At 39.4% G+C, this 22,752-nt stretch overlaps 1 protein-coding gene across 1 annotated transcript in view; it reads left to right on the top strand.

Annotated features, from left to right (window-relative positions):
• Window positions 1–22,752, top strand: part of FIG4 (FIG4 phosphoinositide 5-phosphatase) — a 139,355-nt gene that overhangs the window by 75,320 nt on the left and 41,283 nt on the right. Inside the window, exons 16-21 of the mRNA XM_060115196.1 lie at window positions 6,945–7,083; window positions 14,041–14,099; window positions 16,068–16,215; window positions 19,282–19,365; window positions 21,141–21,336; window positions 22,329–22,411. Coding sequence (XP_059971179.1) covers window positions 6,945–7,083; window positions 14,041–14,099; window positions 16,068–16,215; window positions 19,282–19,365; window positions 21,141–21,336; window positions 22,329–22,411 — 709 coding nt within the window. The remainder of the gene's footprint in view (window positions 1–6,944; window positions 7,084–14,040; window positions 14,100–16,067; window positions 16,216–19,281; window positions 19,366–21,140; window positions 21,337–22,328; window positions 22,412–22,752) is intronic.

The following is a 22,752-nucleotide window of genomic DNA, read 5'->3' as shown; positions in this document are numbered from 1 at the left end:
TCAACATATCTTTTGGGGGGGACACAATTCAACTTGTAACAGTTGTGTAAGTTATGTGCCAACAAATACATATACCTCTCGGTGTGTGTTACCGTGAAAAAGGTTTAAAGCTGCCCTGATGGAAAGGGTCGTCCACTCTTCTGCCCTCTCCTGTCATGGTTGTCCCTGAATTGGGAGTCATTGACACTTAAGGATCAAGTAATGTGGTTTTATTTTAAATAAATTTATTTGTTTTATTTATTTATTTTTGGCTGCATTGGGTCTTCGTTGCTGCGCGCGGGCTTTCTCTAGTTGCGGCGAGCGGGGTCTACTCTTCGTTGTGGTGCTTGGGCTTCTCATTGCGGTGGCTTCTCTTGTTGCGGAGCATGGGCTCTAGGCATGTGGGCTTCAGTAGTTGTGGCTCGCGGGCTCTAGAGAGCAGGCTCAGTAGTTGTGGCACACGGGCTTAGTTGCTCCATGGCCCGTGGGATCTTCCCAGACCAGGGCTCGAGCCCATGTCCCCTGCATTGGCAGGCAGATTCCTAACCACTGTACCACCAGGGAAGCCCAAGTAATGTGTTTTTCAGTAAGATTAGAGCACAAAGAATGAATGTGTAGCTGTGCATGATTAAAAAAGAAAGGAGAACCATTAAAAGACAGAAGAAGGTCATGAATAAGTAACATGCACCTGATGGAAAGGTAAAGCAAAATTATGCACAACTGAAAGAGGAACTATTATGAAAGGAATTATTTTATGAATAATGTGGCTAAAACAGATTTCTTTATTTTGAGAAGCATGGTGTCATTGGGGTGTACAACTTACTTTTAAGTTACAATGGATATTATATAATGGTAATATAGTAATAGAACCATTTTCTTTAAAGCACTCAAGATAACTTTGTAGAAGTTAATCTCCTCATGTTATGCTTCTTGGGTAGGCGGGAAGGTACTTGAAATTAGGTTGTTAGGAATTTTATCCTTGGTTCATATAGACAGATTGATGCTATGTGGGTCACTCACCTGACTCCCTTTCACGCTCATTTTAATAAAACCTGTTCTTGAGGCTTCACATATTACCATTTTCTGGGGTTTGTCTCTAAGAAATGTCCGTTGGTTTCTAATATAACTGGCTACATAAGCAGTTATGGGATGCCAACAAGGAAAGAATAGGTACCTAGGTACTCCTTTTGGATATTAGGAAGAACTTTGTCATTATAATTCACTGAAGGACCCTGTCAAGCTCTTTCTAATTTTTTTTTTTTACATTTATATTTGGGTAAGCCTGACTTTTTTTTCCCCTGAAGCTTGTTGAACTGAAATCCTATTATAAGAAAAAAATAAAAAGATAAGATACCTGCAACGGTTAATAATAGACCAGCTGTATATATATACACACACACATATATATACATACATACATGCACACAGGTGTAATTTAAATGTGTGAATGTGTGTGCATGGAGGGGAGCCATATTCTCCTCAAATAGAGATTAAAAAAAAAAAAAAAAAAAAAAGCTCGTGGGGTAAAGACTTCAAAGCTCACCATGCATGGAATGCAGTGCTTACAGAAAACAGTGTCGAGGGGGCATTGCCAGCATCATGGTAGTGCCGTGAGGTAGTGGAGCGGTGTCTTCTCCTTTCTGCCCACCCATGAGAGAGGGACATGCAAAGGAGCATCTGAACACATTTTTGTTTATCAAGAACACTGAGCTAGCCTTCTAAGGTCATCCTTCTAACAGCAGGTTTAGAGTGAGTAAGCTATATTTGGCTATAGCAGAAAGAAGACATTTGGAAAATGTTATGTTTTGATAACATTTGAAATCACATTAATAAAACTCTGGCTAACACCCAACTGTCCACCTGTTCTGCCACCAAAGCAGTTAAACGTGGCAAGAGAAAAAGTTGGAGTTATGACCCTCAGTTTAAACTGACTGCAGTTCTCTGAAGGATACTCAAAACAGCCTGACAGTCCCGCTAAATTTCCCTAATATGTTCATTCTTTCACTCTCCAAAGTGACCATTCATACCTTGTCCTCTCTCTCCCTAAACCACTCTCAGCTGGTATCTTTGCTTCATTCTTCGCTGAGAAAATAAGTCATTGGGGGGAACTCCTTTTAGCGCCAGATGCAGAGCGTGTCCTTACCTGCACCCGCTGTTTCTACCTCACGTCGCACAGCTCTCTGCCATACGCGTCCGTTGCTCCCCTCTGCTGCCGCATTTCCATTAGCATAAAGGCACACCTTATGTTCTTCGTCTGATCTTCCCTCCTGCCCTTAATTCCACACCCACCACTAGCTAACGTCCTAGTTCTCTGCTCTCCGAAAGCAAAACCTCTTGAAAGAGTTATCTGCACACCTGTTTCCTCTCGCCTATCCTGTTCTCTCCACCTGCCTCACTGGGCCTCTGCCCTGTCATGCCACTGAACCAGTGCTTGTCAAAATCACCAACAATCCCCCGTTGCCAAATCCAGTGACTCCTTTCCTGTCTTCATCTGACTCGGGCTTTCGGCAGCTTGTATCACAGTTGAGCGCTCCCTCTTTCTTGAAACTCACCTCTGTGTTGTCTCACTCAGTCTCCCTGGTGACTTCTCCTGCCCTATTTCTAAACCTTCCTCTTCTCTTTCTATACTTTCACCTTTGGGGCATCTTACCCAGCTTTTAAGTACCATGCATTTGACACTCAAATTCATATCTCTTTCCTTGACTCCTCCACCGAACTCCAGACTTATTTATCTACATGCCTACCTAGCAGGCATTTCCTCCAGAATACTGTGGTAGTTTTCTATAGGTGCTGTAACAAATTATCACAGACTTAGTGGCTTAAAACAACACCTGTTTGTTATCTCACGGTGCTTGTGGTTCAGAAGTCTGGGCACAGCATTACTCAGCTGTGTTCTCTGCTTAGGGTCTCACCTGGCTGAAGTCAAAATGAAAGCAATGAAGTCAGATGAAATCAAAATCAAGTCAGAATGTGGATGCTGATCCAGAGGCCTCCAGGCTCCTTCAGGTTGTTGGCAGAATCCCAGGCGGTTCTAGGGCAGATGTCCCTGTGGCTGGGGCTCATTCTTGGTTTCGAAAGGCTCCTTGGCTTGTGGCCCACTCCATCTTCAAAGCCAGCAACGGTGCATAAACCCTTGTGCTTCGAATCTCTCTGCCTTCCTTCTCTGCCTTTAGAGGATTCCTGTGATTACAGTGGGCCCACCTGGATAAGACAAGATAATTTCCCTATCTTGAAGTCAGTGATTAGTAATTTCAGTTACATCTGCAAAGTCCCTTTTGCCATGTAATGTAAGATATTCATGGGAAACGAGGGAGGAAAGGTCATGGGGCCAAGTTTCTTCCTACCGCAGATACCTAAGAAGAATCTCAAACTGATCATTTCTGAGACAGGAGCTCTTGACTCTGCCCAGACCTATTTCTCTACTTGTTTCGTTTTTTGTTTTGTTTTCCACCTCAGCTCCCACGGTTCAGTTCAGAATCCTAGGAGTCATCCTTGATTTCTTTGTTCTCCTTATCCTCCCCCATCTCATCTCAGCAGATCTTTTTGGCTTTAGCACCAAAATATATCCCAGACCCTTCTGCTGTGTTTCATCCTTACTCCGGGCTGGTGCGCACAGCTGTTGGCTCTCATCTGAACACCTGCAGTGGCTCCTGATTCCTCCCTCTGCCTCTCTCTTCTGCCCTTGCCCTTCACAGCAGCCAGAGTGATCTTTTCAAGACTTAGATCTTATCACTCCGCTCCCAGAAAACCCTTACAGGGCTTCTGATTGCATTTAAAAATCACACTCTTTACCGTGACCGACTAGGCTTTGTGTGCTCCGCCTTGGCTGTCCCTAGTCCTGCTCTTCCCTTTGCTCCCTGCCCTCCAGCCCCCTGGCCTTCGTGCTGTTCCTGGAGCTGCCCAGCCTCCACCCACTTCCCTGACCACCCGACCTAAGTGTCCCTCTCCTTTCTCATCACTCTCTCGTCACTCTTTTATTTTTTTCATAGAACTTACATCCTCTGGAAGTACCTTGTACATTATTTACTTGTATATTATTTTTGTTCCCCACTGTGGAACATAAGCCCTACGAGAGCCAGAAATCAGTCTTGTATAGACTGTATCCCTAGTGTGGGACATAGTAGGCTCTTGGATAAATGAATGAATGGTGTATTTTTTTAATTATGAAAGTAATATATTGTTAATTATAAGAAGTATAGAATAACTCACAAATCAGGTAATCCTCACCTTTCAGAGATAGCAATTTGTTCATATTTAGCAGAACGTGATCCTTCTAGTTTTACTATACAGGTACTGTGTATCTGTTTTTGCCCTTTTAGATAATGTGAGTAATCTTTATGACCCTAAATATTCTTTTACAACATGATTTTTGGTAGCCTTGTAGCAGTCTATCCTTTAGAAGCACCATAGGGAGGTTATTTGTTTTTAGTGTGCATTTAGGTTCCTTTTAAACAAACATCTTTGAACGTATACCTTTTTTTGCATATTTTTTATCTTATGAAAATTTCAGAAGCATATTTATTAGGTCAGAGTATAGATATTTTCAGGACCTTTTTAAAATATATATATTGCCAAATAGCCTTACCAGAAGGATATAGCAGTCAAGTCCCCCTCAGCAGAGTATAGGAGAGCCCATTTTGAAAAGTATTTGCCAGCTTAAAAGGTAGAAAAGATGGTATATTGTTTTCAGTTTGCATTTGTTTAATAACTAGTACAGTTGAGTTTATGTATGTTCATTGTCTATTTGTTTCTTTTAAAAATTGCATGTTTTTCTTTTTCTGTGAGGGTGTTGATCTTTGTTTTTCTTACATTTAATTGGTATTTGTTTCAACGTACAGTGTGAGGTAGGGATCTAACGTCACTGTCCACTCCCCCACAATGGTTAAACAGTACTGCTTATTGAATAGTGTCCCTTTCCATTACTGATTTTAGAGGCCACTTTATCACGAACTTAATTTAATATTAGGTCAACAAACATTCTAGTTTCCAAGTTAAAATTTTTGGCTAATTAAAAAGAATTGTTATATTCAAGCCTGACCTATTTAAATACAGTGCATAATAAAACTGGTTAGTGTTTAACCTGTTTGGATGGAGTTTGAAAGGTGCATATTCTTTTTTCCTTTAGAGCATGATTGATTATAAAAGTAGATAGTCATTTTGCCCTCTTGTTATCTGCAACTGCAGAGAACCTACCTGTTTTAAGCTTTTGTCTGTGTCCAAAGTACTGCTGTCTTCCAGAAGGTGATAGCCTTATTTGCAGTCAGAAGTAGCCAGGAAGATTCTCATGCTCATTAGGGCTGGCCTTAGGTTCCAAGCTTAGTAAGTTACCATAAATACTATGGATATATTTTAAGTTATAATAACAGTAGGACATTCAAGAAGTGTCCAGTATGATCCTTGGAAGGAATATCCTTTATTTGGTTATGTTTTTCAATCTTACATTTTATCATACTTGCTAAAAATTAAAGGAAGCTACTAGTAAGCTTAATAAGGAATAAAAGAAACTCCTTGAAAACATGGCTGAAAATGGAAAGCTTCTTTAGATAGTATTGATATTTTGGGGTACTGCATAGTGTGAATTATTGTGCCATTAAGGCCATTCAAGAAGCATAAAGAATATAATTACTATAAAAGCAGTATGTTTACTTTTGTATTGTGTTAAGAGGGTGAAAATTGGAGCAGTAATGCCTGTATCATTTAGTACTTTGATGTTTTCTCTCAACAAATGGAAAAAAGGCTCCAAATATATTGATCATATAAACACATCCCTTTTATATATTACTTTTAGCCTAAAAGGTAAGTGCTGTTTTAATGGAATGCTTCCTGTCAAAATATATAACTGGAATACATGTTTGATGTACTGTATTTCATTTATGCTTCTGCCAAAATGACCAAATAGCCCAATGAGAACAATGTTGCTAATTTCAGATTTTTCTGTGTTTCACTATAGCTGTTGGAAGGAAATTGATTTTATGACAATGTTATCCTGTTTCAAAGAAATTGATTTTATGATAATGTTATCCTGTTTCAAAAGCAGTCATTTCTATTGTGCTGTCTTTTTGGTTCTGTGCGCATTTTCAGAAAGAGGTTATTATTTATATTGTGGAAGCCTGCCCCAAACTTGAATATACAAGGGAGCGGAGATGAGAATGGAAAGAAGGAAATGAGGGGAAGGAGTGAAGGATGCTGGGGAGGGGACAGTGCAGAGTGGGAAGGATGGCTCATGAGGCTGCTTCAGTGCTTAGCATCATTTTTACCAAAATATAATGGGGAAAAAGAAGAGATACAGCATATATATATGTAGTCGATTTTATTAGTTCATAGTATATTTTGAAAAGGTAATTTTGGAGTGGTTGAATGGTTAGAAGGAGGCTGTTTTCCACGTGCTCACTCTGCCTCCATTATCAAGCACAGCTGTAGGAGACAGAAAATGTAAACATTGTCTCTGCTAAAGAAATGGAGAATGTCTTTCCATGGATTAAAAGCAGAAACTTGGAAGCTGACTTGTTCAAGGTTGTGCAACAGAATATGGGTAGAAATTGGGTCACTTTATTTGTCTCTGACATCTCTACTTGTCTTTGCAATAAAGTGAAGATGTCCTTTGTTTCAGGTAAACTAACACACAGTGAGAATGTTTTCTAAAAATACAATCACTAAGGTACTCTGGCAATTCTTCAAGATGTTTAAGAGTCTCTCAAAATTCAAGAAGCAGTTTATGTTCACTATCCTCTGTGTTATGAGAGGTACAGAGTAAAAAGGAAACATTTTGAAGCAAGATTTTAATTCTCAAAATATTGGTTGTTTTAGATTTTGTGTATGTGTGACTTTTGAAGTATAAATGCTGTTATTTTCAGAGGGTATGTTCTATGAAATCACAGTTGTACCATTATCCTCCTAAGAGAACATTCCCCTGAGTTGTTTATGTCAGTGATGGATTTCCTGAAGTACATATTTTTGCTTTTTAGATGCTGATAGACAAGATTCCATTAATCTCTTCCTGGGAGTTTTCCATCCCACTGAAGGGAAACCTCATCTCTGGGAACTCCCGACAGATTTTTATTTGCATCATAAAAATACCATGAGACTTTTACCAACAAGAAGAAGGTATTTGTTTTCCTAGTCTACTATGTAAACTCAGATGTGATGTTATTATGAATGTGAGATAGTTTTCTTTTTGAGAAATGGTCATATAGGCTAACATAGTCAGTCTGGCTACATGTTTGCCATGAGGAATTTAGTATTGTCGATGTCCTGATAGTAGGTTTGGGAAATCATCATTAACAAATGCGGTTGTTTGGCATTTTCCATAAGATATAAAGTTTCAGAACTTAACCATTGATTGTAAGTTGAAGCTACACTCGAGCAAACCATTAACATCATGTTTGACTGCTTCCCACAAACGTGGGATGATAAAGAGCTCAGCATTTCGGGAGTCAGTCTTTGGTTTTGAAGTGTGGTGTCTAAGCACCCTCACTTTGGACTTCCAGCGCTCTTTCCTCCAAGAAGCACAAGGAACTCTTGGTGACACTAGGGAGGACAGGAAACTAGAGCGGTGGCGCTAGTAGCAGATACCACTCCCACCACCCCTACTGCTCAGTCTGAGCTTTCTAGAGTCATTCACCAGTATCGGTTATTTTGATGACAGTTAAATTGGTAGTACTAGTCCCCAAAGAAATGAACTGTTTCCCTGAGGTATCTTGACAGAACGCCCTGTGGCCCAGGCCTCAGGGTCAGGTAGAATTGGAGTCTCTGCAGTGATGTGACCTTGAACTAGTCATTTAACCTCTCTAAGCCTCAGTTTCCTCATGTACAAAAAGTAAATGACGGGACACACATCACAAAGCCATTGTGAGGATTTAATTAGAGGACTCTAGCAGTTCTAATTGAAGAGTCATGTACTAATAATGGGCAGCGTTTTTCACATGTGCGGTTGGAGCCTGGTGCCTTCTGCTTAAAGGCCTGTGATGTCAGGTTTGCTCCTAACGCTTTCCTCTCACAGGATCGGTGTGATGTAGTCCTTATTTTGCACAGCGATGCCTCTCAAGCACTACAGGGGTCACTGCCAGTCTGGGCTAACTGTGTGGACAGACCACAAATAACTGGTGAATTAGCAAGTGCTGATGTTAACAGCTGTTACCAAATTCTGTGTTACTTCAGGAATATTTACAATATTAAGGAAACGTCAGAGTTTATATGTTTCTCAGCTTTGTACTTTTAAGTACATATATTATTGGAATAGCCAGCTTAATACTTGAGCTTACTTTCCCTATAAATGAAGCAGTGCTGGTTTTTCCACTACATTTAAGATTAATAAATGATTGCTGTGAAGTTTTGCTGACAAAAAATCTGGAGCTAATTATGTTTATTTGATGAGAGATAAGTGTAAATACCTATATTTAGCTTTGTTGATGCAGCTGACTATGGGTAAATGTGGTTGACTTTCTAAAACTTTATATTAACTTAAAGTATTCAAGCTATTCAAATACAACTTGGGAACAAACAAAACTCGATTTTCTGTTGCTGAAATTAGCTAGTAAATTACAAGCGTAAGTTAAAACCACTTGCTTACCTTGAGTTACATAACTGAGGCAGGCGGTGTTGGCGCTTATTTGTGGGAATAAAAGGAAGCTGATGTTACGTTCCCATTTAAAAAAAAAAAAAGGAACTGAAGTGCGGAGAGGATGTGTCTTGACTGAGATTATTCAGCTGGTAGATCGTCAGCAAGAATCAGCTAAAAGTCTCCCACTGAAAATAAACTTTTATCAAAGTAGATACTGTGTCTCTCACAGTTGACTTGGTCTCCTGGTTTGTTTGTTTGTTTTTCTCTAGAATGTCAAAATTCCAAAAATTGGTTTTTGGCATCAACAATTGATACTCCTCATCCACAGTACTTATAAAGACTGTCAGATAAATGTCAGTGCTTTATTTTGGACTTCCTAGAGTCACTACCTCTACCAGTTATTTTGATGACAGTTAAATCAGTATTATAATTCTCAGAAGGAATGAACAGTTTAGCCAGAGGCAGTAACCAGACAGGAGCATGGACGTCAGGGTAGAGCTGAGTTGGAATTTCTGCAAGTGTGTTACATCTGGAAAACTTGTTTTCTAAACATCTGGAAAACTTGTTTTCCCAACTGTAAAATGGAGATGACCATACACACCTCACAGGTCATTTTGAGGATTAAATCAGAAAATGGGTGGGAAGTACCTAGTACTGGGTCTGACACACAATCAACACAGTCCTGAAGCAGCCAGGCTCTAGAGAGGCTGCCTGCAGTTAATACCTGTGTGACCAGAGGCAAGTCACATAACTGGTCCAGTTCTCAGTTTCCACATCAGTAAAATAGAGATAATGATAGTGTCTGATTTGTAGGTTTTTCTGAGAATCAGATGAGATCATATAAATCCTTAGCACATAGTAAGTCCAACAGATGTTTGTATTGTTATTATTTTTTAAAGGGATTACATTCCCTAGTTGTAACATTTATTAAAAATCATATAGGATGGCCATAAAATCTAGAAACTTAGATAATATTATTTTATCACTTATTATAACATAATATCAATGAACACTTTATTATGTATTCGCTTGTGTTTCCAAACTTGGTGACCATCATGTATTTTATACTGTGTTTACCAGTGATTTATTCTGAAATAACATTTTTATTGAATGATAAGGGAAGGGGGAATAAACCTAGCTCTGCCTAAAGTTTGTCCAAACCAATCCTCTTGAGGTAACTACTTTTGTGACTCAAAACCCCATGTTTATTGATCTGTTCAAAACCACCGATTGAAGCTTTGTTCTGAAATAGGTTAATATGTCATATATCATCTCAGATGCCATTTATTGAATGAGTGTTGATAATGTCACCACGATATTTTTAGACATTAAGCATTAATTATCTCATTGACTCAGAGTTGGGAGGTTTCCTGGCTCGATTCTCTGTCTGATATGTGAGTTCCCTCTGTGTATTCCCAGACTACGCTTGTCTGGCCCTGGTTTGTCAACAGGGACGTGTCTTGTTGAGAGGTAGCTGTTTTCGGACAGTTCACTTACACGATTCTTCCTCATATCATGCCGATATCTGCTTCTCTATAACTTTACCTACTAATCTTCGTTCAACCCCTGAGACCTTGAGAACACAATTTCCTCATCCACTTGATAGTCTTTTAAATAGATGAAGACAAGTTCACACGCTCTCAAAATCTCTTCTTCTCCAGGTTAAATATGGCTCCACTTTCTTAGCTGTTTCTCTTATACTGTAGTTCTAAGTCTGTTTAGCATTCGGAAGGCTCTCTTCTGTATTCCAGCCTATGTCAGTGCTCTTTTTAAACTCTGGTATCCAGACCTGGGTCCAATAGTAGTCAGAGTTTGGTCTGATTTGTGCCAACTGTTATGGGACCATTGGTACCATTATTCCCCTTGTCCTGGATAATCTGTTTTTTAATTATTAAGTGTAAGATTACATTAACTATTTTCAGTAATGCCATTGTAATGTTAATTCCTTGGGCTTCCTATCCAGTGGGGCTCCCAAGTCTTTTTAACATGTCCTATGCCACGCCTTATCTATGCCATCTTGTCATGCTTGTATATGCTTTGCCTGCTTCCAAAAAAAGTATGTAAATATATATCCTTTTTATTAACTCTTTCCTCGAGTTTTGTAGCTTCTTCTGAATTAATCAGCTGGCCATCTTGATCCTACAAGTCCTTGATGACATAGGGTAAGTCCTTGAATAGAATAGGGTAGATGGCAGAGCCCTGTGGGATACCATCCCACAACTCCTTCCACCTTAACATTGTTTTGTGATGTTTGGTTGGAATCATTTAAACAGCTGTAACTTACTATGCTGTCAACACTTGACTATCCTGTCATCCTGCTCACATTTCTCTGTATTGTTCACATGTATCAGTTGCTTTGCTCAAGTCCATATATATTATTTCAGAGGGCTCTCAAGTTTACTAGGGGAATTAAAGAGTCTTTTAAAATCTTCCTAACCTTTGTATGTGAGCCAATGGAATTGAACACTCTTAATACTGGGGACTGAAAAAGAGAAAAGAAGCTGACTTACTAGGTATTTATGCAAAGGAGGAAGTGGCACCAACCTGCACTCTCCTGTCCTCTGATACCTGGTCCCAAAGCAGATTTCTGTCCCAGTGCAGGTGCTCTTCCTCTGAGTGAAAGTGCCTGGTGGGTCGGGTGATGGAGGTCCCCCAGTCCTGGGCTCAGTCCTCTTAGATGCCCTCCTCGTCCATCCATCTCAGCTCAGCTTCCCCAGGGCAGGTATTTCTTTGGGCTTCTTTGCTTGAGACCCACTCAGAAGAGTTGGACCTTTATTATTTATTTGTTTGTTTGTTTATGCCTCACTGCACAGTATGCAAGATCTTAGTTCCCTGACCAGGGATTGAACCTGTGCCCCCTGCACTGGAAGCGTGGAGTCTTTTTTTTTTTTTTTTTTCTTTTTTTGCGGTATGCGGGCCTCTCACTGTTGTGGCCTCTCCCGTTGCGGAGCACAGGCTCCAGATGCGCAGGCCCAGCGGCCATGGCTCACGGGCCCAGCCGCTCCGCGGCATATGGGATCCTCCCAGATCGGGGCACGAACCCGCATCCCCTGCATCGGCAGGCGGACTCTCAACCACTGCGCCACCAGGGAGGCCCGAAGCGTGGAGTCTTAACTGCTGGGCCGCCAGGGAAGTCCCAGAGTTAGACTTTTTAAAAAGTATTGTTAAGTTGCTTTATCTTGCTTAGGGAGATACAGTTTAGTCATATTAAAAAAAAATTTATGGCCTGGTCTCAAAGCACTAATACTAAAAAAAAGCACTAATTAAGATGATCCTCTTAATTCTTTTTCTCCACATGGTACATTCTGAGTTAAAACACCTTCTTTATAATGTTTACTTCTTTTTCCTAAGTAAGCTGATCGTGTGCACCATTTTTTAGGAATTACTTAACGCAAGCAGATACCTTCTCTTGCTCACGTGCGAATTCTCTCTCTCTCTCTCTCTCACACACACACACACACACACACACGTCTTTTTCATTCCCCTGATCTGATAGTCTGAGTAGCCTGGTGTGGCTTGCTTTTGTGAATATATGTGGATTCATAGAAGCCACTGGTCATCTTTTTAGGTTACTCACAGTACGTCTCTAGTAAGTATTTGTTTCGTTATCTCGCCTGCACTGACATCACACTTATTGCTCTACAGTTTTTGGAATCTTTCACCCTCTCACGTTTGAACATCAAGACTGCATTTGCCCATTCCCATTGTCAGTTCTCTTCTTCACTGTTCCTTAAAAGATTATTGATCTCAACTGTACCAGGACACTTGAGTGCTCTTAGGGATGTTCTGCTGCTTCCTTCTACCTCTTGGGCTGTGCACAGTTCCCTCTTATCTTGTGTATTTCTCTTTCCAGCATGAAACTTACTATGCCTGGTGAAGATGGAAACAATACTGGAACTAAGTAGCTCTACACTCTCTGTCATTATTTTCAACATGGCATTTCTAACACATAGAGCAGTATTTGATACACAGTAGGTGCTTAATAAATGTTGAAAGACTGAATTCTCTGTAAGCAACAGACTTATCCCTTTTCTGTTCTTTTCATGCTTTTAAAGCCTTGCTATTCAAAAAGTAGTCTAAGGACCAGCCCCTTTGGCATCACTGGGAGCTTGTCATAAATGCAGAATCTCAGGCCCCACCTGCTGAATCAGAATCTGCCTTTTCACAGGATCTCCAAGTGATTTTTGTGTGTACACTGATTTTGAGAAGCACTGCTCTAAAGCATAACTTCAGTCTCAAGCAAAACTTTAGGAGTCTTTCCTGTTATCATAGTACTACCCACCCTACCCCCACAGTTCACTAGGCTCCCCGGTTCTTTTGTTGGTCATCCTTGGTCATGTATCTGCTTGCCATCTCTAGGAGAGTTCTCTACGTTGCCTATTTCCTTTAAATACTCCCCATTCATCATAATTGGAGTTATTCAAGGTCGTAATGTCAACATTTTATTTTTAGAAAGCCTTTCATTTATTTTAAACGATCTTTTAGCATTTTTGGCTGTAGGCTCTTTTTTTGAACCTTTTGAAAATCTGTTTTTTTTTAAAATTTGATATCCCATTTTACATCATTCCCCTTCCTAGCTCTCATTAACTTTGATATAGCATTTTCCCCGTAAATATCCATTTCATCGGAATTTGATTTAGAATTCAGTGTTCAGAGAAAAGGCAGTTCAGGATTCTTTCAGATTCTCTGAGTTTTCTAGCAGAAATCCAGATGATTGAAATTCCCAGCCTTACTCTGACTGGCCTCTATAATCAAGTAGTGAATGTTTATAGTTAAAGATTAACAGGGGGGGCTTCCCTGGTGGCGCAGTGGTTGAGAGTCCGCCTGCCGATGCAAGGGACACGGGTTCGTGTCCCGGTCCAGGAAGATCCCACATGCTGCGGAGCGGCGGGGCCCGTGAGCCATGGCTGCTGAGCCTGGGCGTCCGGAGCCTGTGCTCTGCAACGGGAGAGGCCACAACAGTGAGAGGCCCGCGTACCACCAAAAAAAAAAAAAAAAAAAAAAGATTAACAGGGGCTGTACTATTTTTTAAGGAAATTTGTTCTTTAGGCTTATCCATTTACTTAATGATTTTGCTGAACTGTTTAACCATATACACAGACCCAAACACATAGAGCGGAGTAGAAAAAGTAATCTAACTCTCAGATAACTACACGCAGGAGAATCCTACTTGTAGGACTTGGGTCACAGTCGCGCTGCTCACCGGGTGGCAGGGTAATAAAGTAGGCACAGTAAACAGCAGCTCATAGAGTCTGGCTTAGTATACCCGAATCATTTTTAGCTAAAAGTAGGTAACATCACAGTTTTGTAGATCTATGATGTAGTTGAAACAAGAAGGGGTTGGGAAAGGAGTGAACATGTTGAAGACCTACTGTGCCAAAAGCTTCACAGCCATGTTTTTAAAAGCATCTTACTCTAGACCATACACCCTTTTATCCAGTGAATTGTAGAAAATCTACATTTACATTTGGGCCATCTTATCCCTTTTTTTTTTTTAATAGTTATACTTACTGGTGGACGCCAGAGGTAATAAAACATTTACCACTGCCTTATGATGAAGGTAAGTCTATTTTATATATAGTAGTGATATATGTCAGTCCTAATCTCCCAGTTTATCCCTCCTCCCTACTTCCCTGGTAACCATAAGTTTCTTTTCTACATCTGTGACTCTACTTCTGTTTTGTAAATAAGTTCATGTGTACCTTTTTTTTTAATTCCACATATAAGTGATATCATATTTGTCTTTCTGTGTCTGACTTATTTCATTCAGTATGCAGTCTCTAGGTCCATCCATGTTGCTGCAAATGGCATTTGTTCTTTTTTTATGGCTGAGTAATATTCCATCGTATATATGTACCACATCTTCTTTATCCGTTCCTCTGTTGATGGACATTTAGATTGCTTCCATGTCCTGGCTATTGTAAATAGTGCTGCAGTGAACATTGGGGTACAACATCTTAGCTTTTTTTTTTTTTTCCATCAGAGGCATAGCATTTTACTTTCAATCAGAATTCAAAGCTAGTACAGAGACATTTTTACCAAAAGGTAAATTTGTTCAAAAGGTAGAAATTTAATATAAAGATCATTTTGGAGGTTGTATACTCGACAGAGGAGCCACCAGCTGCATTTGGAGTTCCTTACATGCGCTCTGTGTACCATTCATCACTGTCATGCTCTGAGGAGCTCCTAATCTTCCTCCTAAAGCCTTCCTCCAGCCTCACAGAGGAGAGGAGGGAACTACTCAGAGGGAACGCGCTCAAGATTACAACTCCGGGCCACAGAATTTCCTCTGATCTTTCAGGAGGAAAACAGTAAATAGAATTAATTAATGAATTAATCAAAATTTTGAATTGCCTCCCCAAATCGCAAGCATTTATAGTTGGGAAGTTCTAGTGCTAATTTTTTTTTTTTTTACATCTTTATTGGAGTATAATTGCTTTACAGTGGTGTGTTAAGTTTCTGCTTTATAACAAAGTGAATCAGTTTTTAAGGGCAGAGATTGTGTTATACTTTTATCTAAGTAGCCTGATACGTTATATTGTATCTTACAGTTATTAGGTATGTCCCTCAACAGTTTAGTGGATATAATATGTTAGTTCATCATTTAAAATTAGTACTTGATGTATGTCTAGATATTTAGGGGGAATGGGGAGGAAGTGAAGACCCATTCACAAGGAGAAATAAAAACTTTTCCTATATCTAAGCAGTGAAAAAAAGTACAGATGTGTGTGTAAAAGTACATTTTAGTCACTGAAGTTTAAATTTTCAATTTGTCTGAAAGGCAGGAAAATTTTTATATTAAAAGAATATAATTTGTTTCCAAATAAATAATTGACCAGTTTGCAATAGAGTTTATTCTTGATTCTGTTACTGATTCCCCTGACCACAGGCAAGCCAGTTTTCCCAGTTGTGAAAGGATATTAAGATCTATTGCCAATCTGGAACATTCCAGTTGAGGACTCCATCTAGTCATGGTTGACCATCCCAACTTTGGGTGGTGAAGGCCATAAAGTAAAAAAGGTTGCAAATGACTTTTGGTTCTTAATAAATTATTAATTAACTTAAAAAAAGTATTTGTTACCTTGAAATTCTGGGCAAAATCATAACTCATTGCTAAGATTTGGTTGTTCTGGGAAAAAGGATGGGACTTCAGCAGCCTAATATTGCCCATAAATAGGATTTGAAATATAAAGGAAAATTTAGTGAAATTGCATAATTTTTATCTAGAAGGCAGAGAGTATTTATTTAAGAGCAAAAAGGAATTTAAAGAACTGAATAATTTGATTTCTAAAATAATTCCCCACTCCTACCCCAGCTTCCAGAGGTCCCCACTTCCTTAGAGCTTGTCATGCTCAGCTTTGCAGTATACATTCTGTGCACATATCTTGTTCCTCTTCCAAGCGTGAAAGTGCCAGAGGCAGGAGCTGAACTTGTTCAGTGCGCTCTCTGTGAACACAGTTGATATTACAGAAACATTTGAGAGATGTAATCTAAAGGCTTTAAGAGTAACAGGCTGTATCTCTCTCAGTTATCTGTGCTGCGAACTTAAAGAAGCTGATAGTGAAGAAGTTTCACAAATACGAAGAGGAGATTGACATCCACAACGAATTTTTTCGACCATACGAGCTGAGTAGCTTTGATGACACCTTTTGCTTGGCTATGACGAGTTCAGCGCGGTATGTTGTGAGTTCTCTGAAACTGGAAGAATTGGGGAGCTATAGTTTTCCTAGTTTGTACAGCTATATCTTACTTTACTCGGAATCTGTTAGCCTGCTAGCAGGTGGTTTTCCAGCCTCTGAATTCCTCCTGCGATTGGGAGCCCGCTACTCAGGAGGCTGTCCTACAGTTAGACAAGTGGAGTTAAATTCTTGTCTTAGATAAGTTGAAATCTGCCTCCCTTCGGTCCTAATTTGTCATTTGGAATAAACTCAGCTTTTTAAGTTGAACTTAGAAATTGAGAGCCAGCATAAATTAGTGGACAAAAAGCATAGTCTTTGGTATTAGAAAGGCCAGAATGTGAATCTTGGACCAGCCATTGCCTACCTGTGTGACCTTGAGAAAATTATCCAACTTATGTGAGTCTGTTTCTTCATATAGAGAGGGGTGTGTATCACACAGAAACACATGCACCAAGTGCCTAATGTAGTACCTGACACAGGTGGGTTACTAATAAATGGTGACTCTTATTATATTACTTTTTTTTTTTTTTTTTTTTTTTCGGTATGCGGGCCTCTCACTGTTGTGGCCTCCCCCGTTGCGGAGCACAGGCTCCGGACGCGCAGGCTCCGGACGCGCAGGCTCAGCGGCCATGGCTCACGGGCCCAGCCGCTCCGCGGCATATGGGATCCTCCCAGACCGGGGCACGAACCCGTATCCCCTGCATCGGCAGGCGGACTCTCAACCACTTGCGCCACCAGGGAGGCCCTATATTACTATTTTTATTAGGCACAGGACAAGTCTAGTTCCTCTTCTGTGTGACAGCCCTCTAGATATTTGAGAAAGCAATATTAATTTTTTTCAGGGTAAATATCCTTCTTTCTTTCATAACTCATATGACATTGTTTGTAGACATCTCTCCACCTTTGAACATACTTCATTTCTCTGTCTCTTTTTGAGTTTGGCGGAGCCTTTTAGGAAGATGATGGTACTAGATTAAAAAAATTAGGCAAAGAAAATCATTTTTTGATCACTATGTTTTATACTAAAGTTTACATTTTTGTATTTACATTTTGTATTTTTCATTTACTTCAAATGTGATATATGTATGCCTAAACTTAACATGGTACATGTAGAAACATATTCCATGGTTTGTTTCTTAGAAATCACTCTACATTTTGCTTCAGTTTCAGATAGAAAGTTTGGAATTTTCACTTGCTTGATTTTCAGTTACACTTGTTAAAGTTTAGCAGTTGTAACTGTAATGTTATTGTCATTTTCCAGAATTTTTCATCTCAGCAAAGGGTGAATGATAATTACGTATATGTGTATGTACAGATATACAATCGATTTTATTTATTGGCAGCAGTTACGCTCTGTAAAGTTCCTACAAACACTGAGTTAGAGGACACTGAACCATTGCTCTTCGGAGAAATACAGGGTTAGTTTCCTGAAAACATCTGGTCATAACATTTTCCTCAACCAATCAATACGTAATCTTATTTTGTATGCTTCTGTTAAAGATACCTTGTATAATATATATTGTCAATTCATTAACATTGATCTCACAGCCAACAGCACTATAACTCATGCCTGAATGAAGCTTCTCCAACTCATGTATTTTCTTTATAACATACAACTTTCTTCTGCTTAGAAACACCAGGCAACTTCCACACTATGCTTGGGGGCCATTGTAGACAGTGAAATCTCCAAAAAGCACAAAAATGTGAAAAACATGGCACTAAACAGACTGTGAAAAGGACACTTGTTTTCAGTATGAGAGCTAAAGCAAGAAGGCAGAGGGTCACCTTGTTCTCCCCCGGTTGGGAATGTGAGCGTTGGGTTACTCTAATTTTTCACTGCTCTGCACATGCGCTTGTCTGCGAGTGATCACAAAAGCTCTGAGTGTTGCCTTTGGGGTAACAAATAAATTTTAGTGAGTAAGCAGATTCTCAAATATGGCATCCACAAATAATGAAGGTGGACTGTGTATGTTCAAAAAGAAAGAAAGAAAAATTAAACCACTTGCATTTTGAAAACAACATTTTCAAACTGTTAAGTAGGCATTTTGAGTCAGATTCAATATTACTTTCTTTTCCTTCAAAAAATGTAATATTGAATCACACACTTGGAGCAGTATCCTTGCCAGAAGTTATGAGTCTTATCTGCATAAATCATGCAACTGTTGCCTTTTTGGCATCTAATATAGGGTTTGGTCTGGCTTCAGTGGTAATAATAAGGTAGGCCCTGTATCATGAGGAAGTAGCTTCAGCTTATCTCAGTAAGTGGTAAATTAACAGTTTCTATTTAAAGTGTTCCAACAGTGTTTTAATGAATTAACCCCAGCCTAATGAGGTAGGTGTTGATACTTCAATTCATACCACTGCGGTTTTTTTTTTTTGTTTTTTTTGTTTTTGTTTTTTTTTTCTTTTTGCGGTATGCGGGCCTCTCACTGTTGTGGCCTCTCCCGTTGCGGAGCACAGGCTCCGGATGCGCAGGCCCAGCGGCCATGGCTCACGGGCCCAGCCGCTCCGCGGCATATGGGATCCTCCCAGACCGGGGCACGAACCCGTATTCCCTGCATCGGCAGGCGGACTCTCAACCACTGCGCCACCAGGGAGGCCCCAATACCACTGCGTTTTTGATCATTATGTCCACCTCCTTAGGTGGTATTGTGTTATAAAAACATTGTCCATAAAACTGAGCAGCTAAGTGTCTTGCCATTGGTTTTATGAGTTTAATTTTACCCGAAAACGAATTCGTGATATACAACCAGAGGGTATGCATCTTAGCAGTAATTCAGATACCAACTCTCCTCCAGTAAACAAAATCTTAAATTCAAAACTATTGGGTCTCTTAATCAGAGAAAACTCACAGTGAGGACTGCTAACATTGAAGTTACTGAGTACCATTAGTTCATGGGGTTTTATGGCCCAGATTACCTAAACTCCCCTGATTATTTGGCTTAGAATATATATACCTCCTAGGGCTAAGAAGGAATCGTGTAAGAATGTGAATTGAGATGGAAGTGGACAGTCATCTGGATGGACAGTGATTCACATGGAATTTTTTTCCCCTTTCTTCAGTGACTTCATGCCTAAGACTTTTGGCATTGATCCAAGTCCGTTTACAGTGCGTAAGCCAGATGAAACTGGAAAATCAGTATTGGGGTAAGATTTGCATATAGAATGAAATTTTAAAGATTCATGTAAAATAATATAGCGCTTACAATATAATTTCCACCAAAAACTAATAACTTCAAGTCACATAGTTTGGAGCAGTCCATTCACTGCATCTATACAGGTAGCTTTTTTATAGCACTGGGATCATTAAAAAGTGTTAGACACTGAAAGTATAATTCATGGGAATTCCAGCAACATGACGCATTTACTGTTTTAAATCAGGAGTTTCACAGATGGCATAAAGGCAGGTAGCAGATATTATGTATGTCCTTTAATAACTCAGCATCCTGTTTCCCACAACATAAAATGCTTAGGTAAAAATTTATATTAGTTGTATTTATTTTCGTTGGCATCCTGAGGCAACATTAAAGCAAATGCTCAGAGGACTTAATAGATTTTCTGTGTATTACTGTAACATTGTTTTGGGGGTGACTGTTATTATATGCAATAATATGAGGAAGAGAACAAACCATGTTTACAGTCTTTATGCTTTGACACTGGAATGAAATGTGTTCTAGCGTTAAGAATCTCTGTTACTGCCACTGACCTGAATAATCCCAGTGATAAGATTTCTCCTAGGCCCTGGCCAGAAACCCTGGCCAGCCTGTAGATTCTGAGTCCTAATTGTATTTGGGAGTGTGTACAGGGGCCTAATTGGATTCTAGCTACGTGTGATTTATACAATGAGATATATATTACTGTTTTCCAGATACACCATTTATGTGGCTTAAATATGTGGCCTTAAATAGCTGCATGTTAAGCCCTGGACCAGATACTAAGAGGAATTTAAAAGAAGGTTAACATCCTCAGGACATTTAGAATTTAAGGAGTTCCTGGGACAAATACATAAATGATCAGCTATATTAGTGTATAGTACTGAAAAGTATCAACTTTAATTTTTAGTTGCAGAAAGTTAGAAATGAATTTATTTTCTGTAATATCTAACCCGTGGTTAGATAGTATTGCATGTTTCTTTCCTAGAAAATGCAGAATATTATGGTATTTTAAGTTCCTTGCAGAAAATTTTTTAAAGTAAGAGTGAAATATTAAATATATTAAATATTTTTCATAAAAGCCAAAAATATTACCATAAAATGTTTTCTGAATTAAAACAATATTCTTACTACTCTCAAATTTGGCACTAAAATAAAAGTAAATAAGTGTGGGCTTTTTCTATGTTTTTCCCCCCATCTACTCCCTATTAATAGAAGGAATGTTCAGAAAATATAGTTATTTAGTAATAAAACAATTTAAAATCTTAGTTTATGTTCATCAGTTGCTCATTACTTTGGTACAAGTAATCAGCTGCCACTGTGATTGCTAAAAATTCATAGGAGGGACAGAAATATACTACATGGATTTGGCTATCGACCCTTTCTTGAAGCTTCTACAAATTATAGGTAATTTTACTAATATCTCAAACATAATAGTCTTCTATTATGGTATTATAAATTTTGAAAATACTGATTTCACTTACCAAAGGAAGACACAGTAGCCAAGCGGTGAAAAGACTTTTCTGCACACTACAAGCACATACTTGTTTATTTCTGAATTTATAACAAAGCTTAAATTCATATAAGGTCAGCATGTACATGATAAAATATTAAACTTTTCCCTTTAGCACAACTTGAATCCAGAAGCTGGCTTCTCACGGTCATTTTCTTATGCTTCTCCAGGACTAAGGCTTTGGGACAGAGCGATACACAGTAAGCGTTGAGGGTTCGGTTTACAGATGGTTCACATCCGTATTCATCTTTTTAAAGAAACAAGAGCAACAGAGAAGAAGCTGTGTTACAGCGGAAAACGGCCGCCAGTGCCCCACCGCCGCCCAGCGAGGAGGCCGTGTCCAGCAGCTCTGAGGACGACTCCGGGACCGACCGGGAGGAGGAGGGCTCCGTGTCCCAGCGCTCCACGCCAGTGAAGATGACTGACACGGGCGACAGTGCCAAAGTGACGGAGGTCAGGGGCCGAGGAGAGTGTGCAGTCCGGCATGAGGCTCATCTCCAAATTCCCGCTTTCAGTTAAAAGGCTGAGAGCACTCACACCTTTCTAAATGCACAGTGTTGCAGGCACTGCAGAGATGAATACATTTGACAAAGACATGACTGAAAATGGTTTCTGAAACTGGTGTTTGTGCCTCCATGTGTAACAGTAAATCTCTTGTCCCTCCAGAATTCTTAAGAGAATCCTGTCCCTCTTTGAGCAGCCCATCCACTTATTACTTTGGTACAGTAGCCCATCCGTTTATTCCCTTGCTCCAAGCACATTGTTGGAATGCAGGGTTTGGATCTAGGCCTCACAATCTTTGCATAACCCCAGTGGGAAGTTCATCCTGGTCAATTCGACATTACCAATATATTGAGGGGAAACAAGAGGCAAGTAAACCACAGAAGAACCAAATTTAGCTTTTGGGAAATTTGCTTTCTAGAAATGGCCAAAAGTCATTAAAGCTAGACACGTTGCCATGGCTTGGGGTTGGCAAACTACAACCTATTGGCCAAAACATCCTGCTGCCTGTTTTTGTAAATAAAGTTTTATTTATAACCAGCTGTGCCTATTTACAGCCATACCTATTTGTTTATATATTGTCTATGGCTGCTCTTGCCCTATAACAGCAACAGAGTTGAGTAGTTACGGCAGAGACAGTATGACCCAAAGAACCTAAAATATTTACTGTCTGGCCCTTTACAGAAAATGTTTGCCAACTTCTGCACTATACAAAAGCAATTAGTAATTACCTAATAGGTTTTTACCCTAAAATAAACTATTTTAGTGAAAATGAAGTCAGATTTTAAAAAACCATTAACTGAGAAATTTAATGAACCAGGTTGAAGAAACATTGTGATTGCCTTTGTGGGAAAATTCACAGGTTCATTTTCTTCATCTTTGGAAATTATTAATATTCTAGATGTCTAAAACTTCTTCCTGGTTCCCTTTTCTTTTGACCCCAGAATGTGGTCCAGCCCATGAAAGAGGTGTATGGAATCAACCTCTCAGATGGCCTCTCAGAAGAAGATCTCTCCATTTATTTAAGGTAAAGTATTTTCATGAGAGATTAAGGACAAATGCAAATGTAATACAATACCTTATATCTAGTGTAACGTTTAAAAATTGAAAATAGTCAACAATACAGAAGGAAGTGAATTCCACTTGGAATAAAAGAGTAGCATTTAGGTCACATTCTGAAACAATTTATATTTGGAGTTAAAAGGCCTACTTACTGCCTGAGACTCTCAGGGCCCCTCAGTGATAAAAATTTATGATGCTTACATGTATTTTCACTGCCCATAAGCTGCAAACTGAAGTTCATATACATCTCTGCATTCCTGCATTAACAAATCCTCAAGATCAAGTACCTTCTTACAAAATGAACTT

Source organism: Mesoplodon densirostris, chromosome 12 (genome assembly GCF_025265405.1).
Source record: "Mesoplodon densirostris isolate mMesDen1 chromosome 12, mMesDen1 primary haplotype, whole genome shotgun sequence".
Taxonomy (NCBI): Eukaryota; Metazoa; Chordata; class Mammalia; order Artiodactyla; family Ziphiidae; genus Mesoplodon; species Mesoplodon densirostris.
The sequence above is the reverse complement of the archived record's forward strand: the minus strand, read 5'-3'. Positions and strand labels throughout refer to the sequence as shown.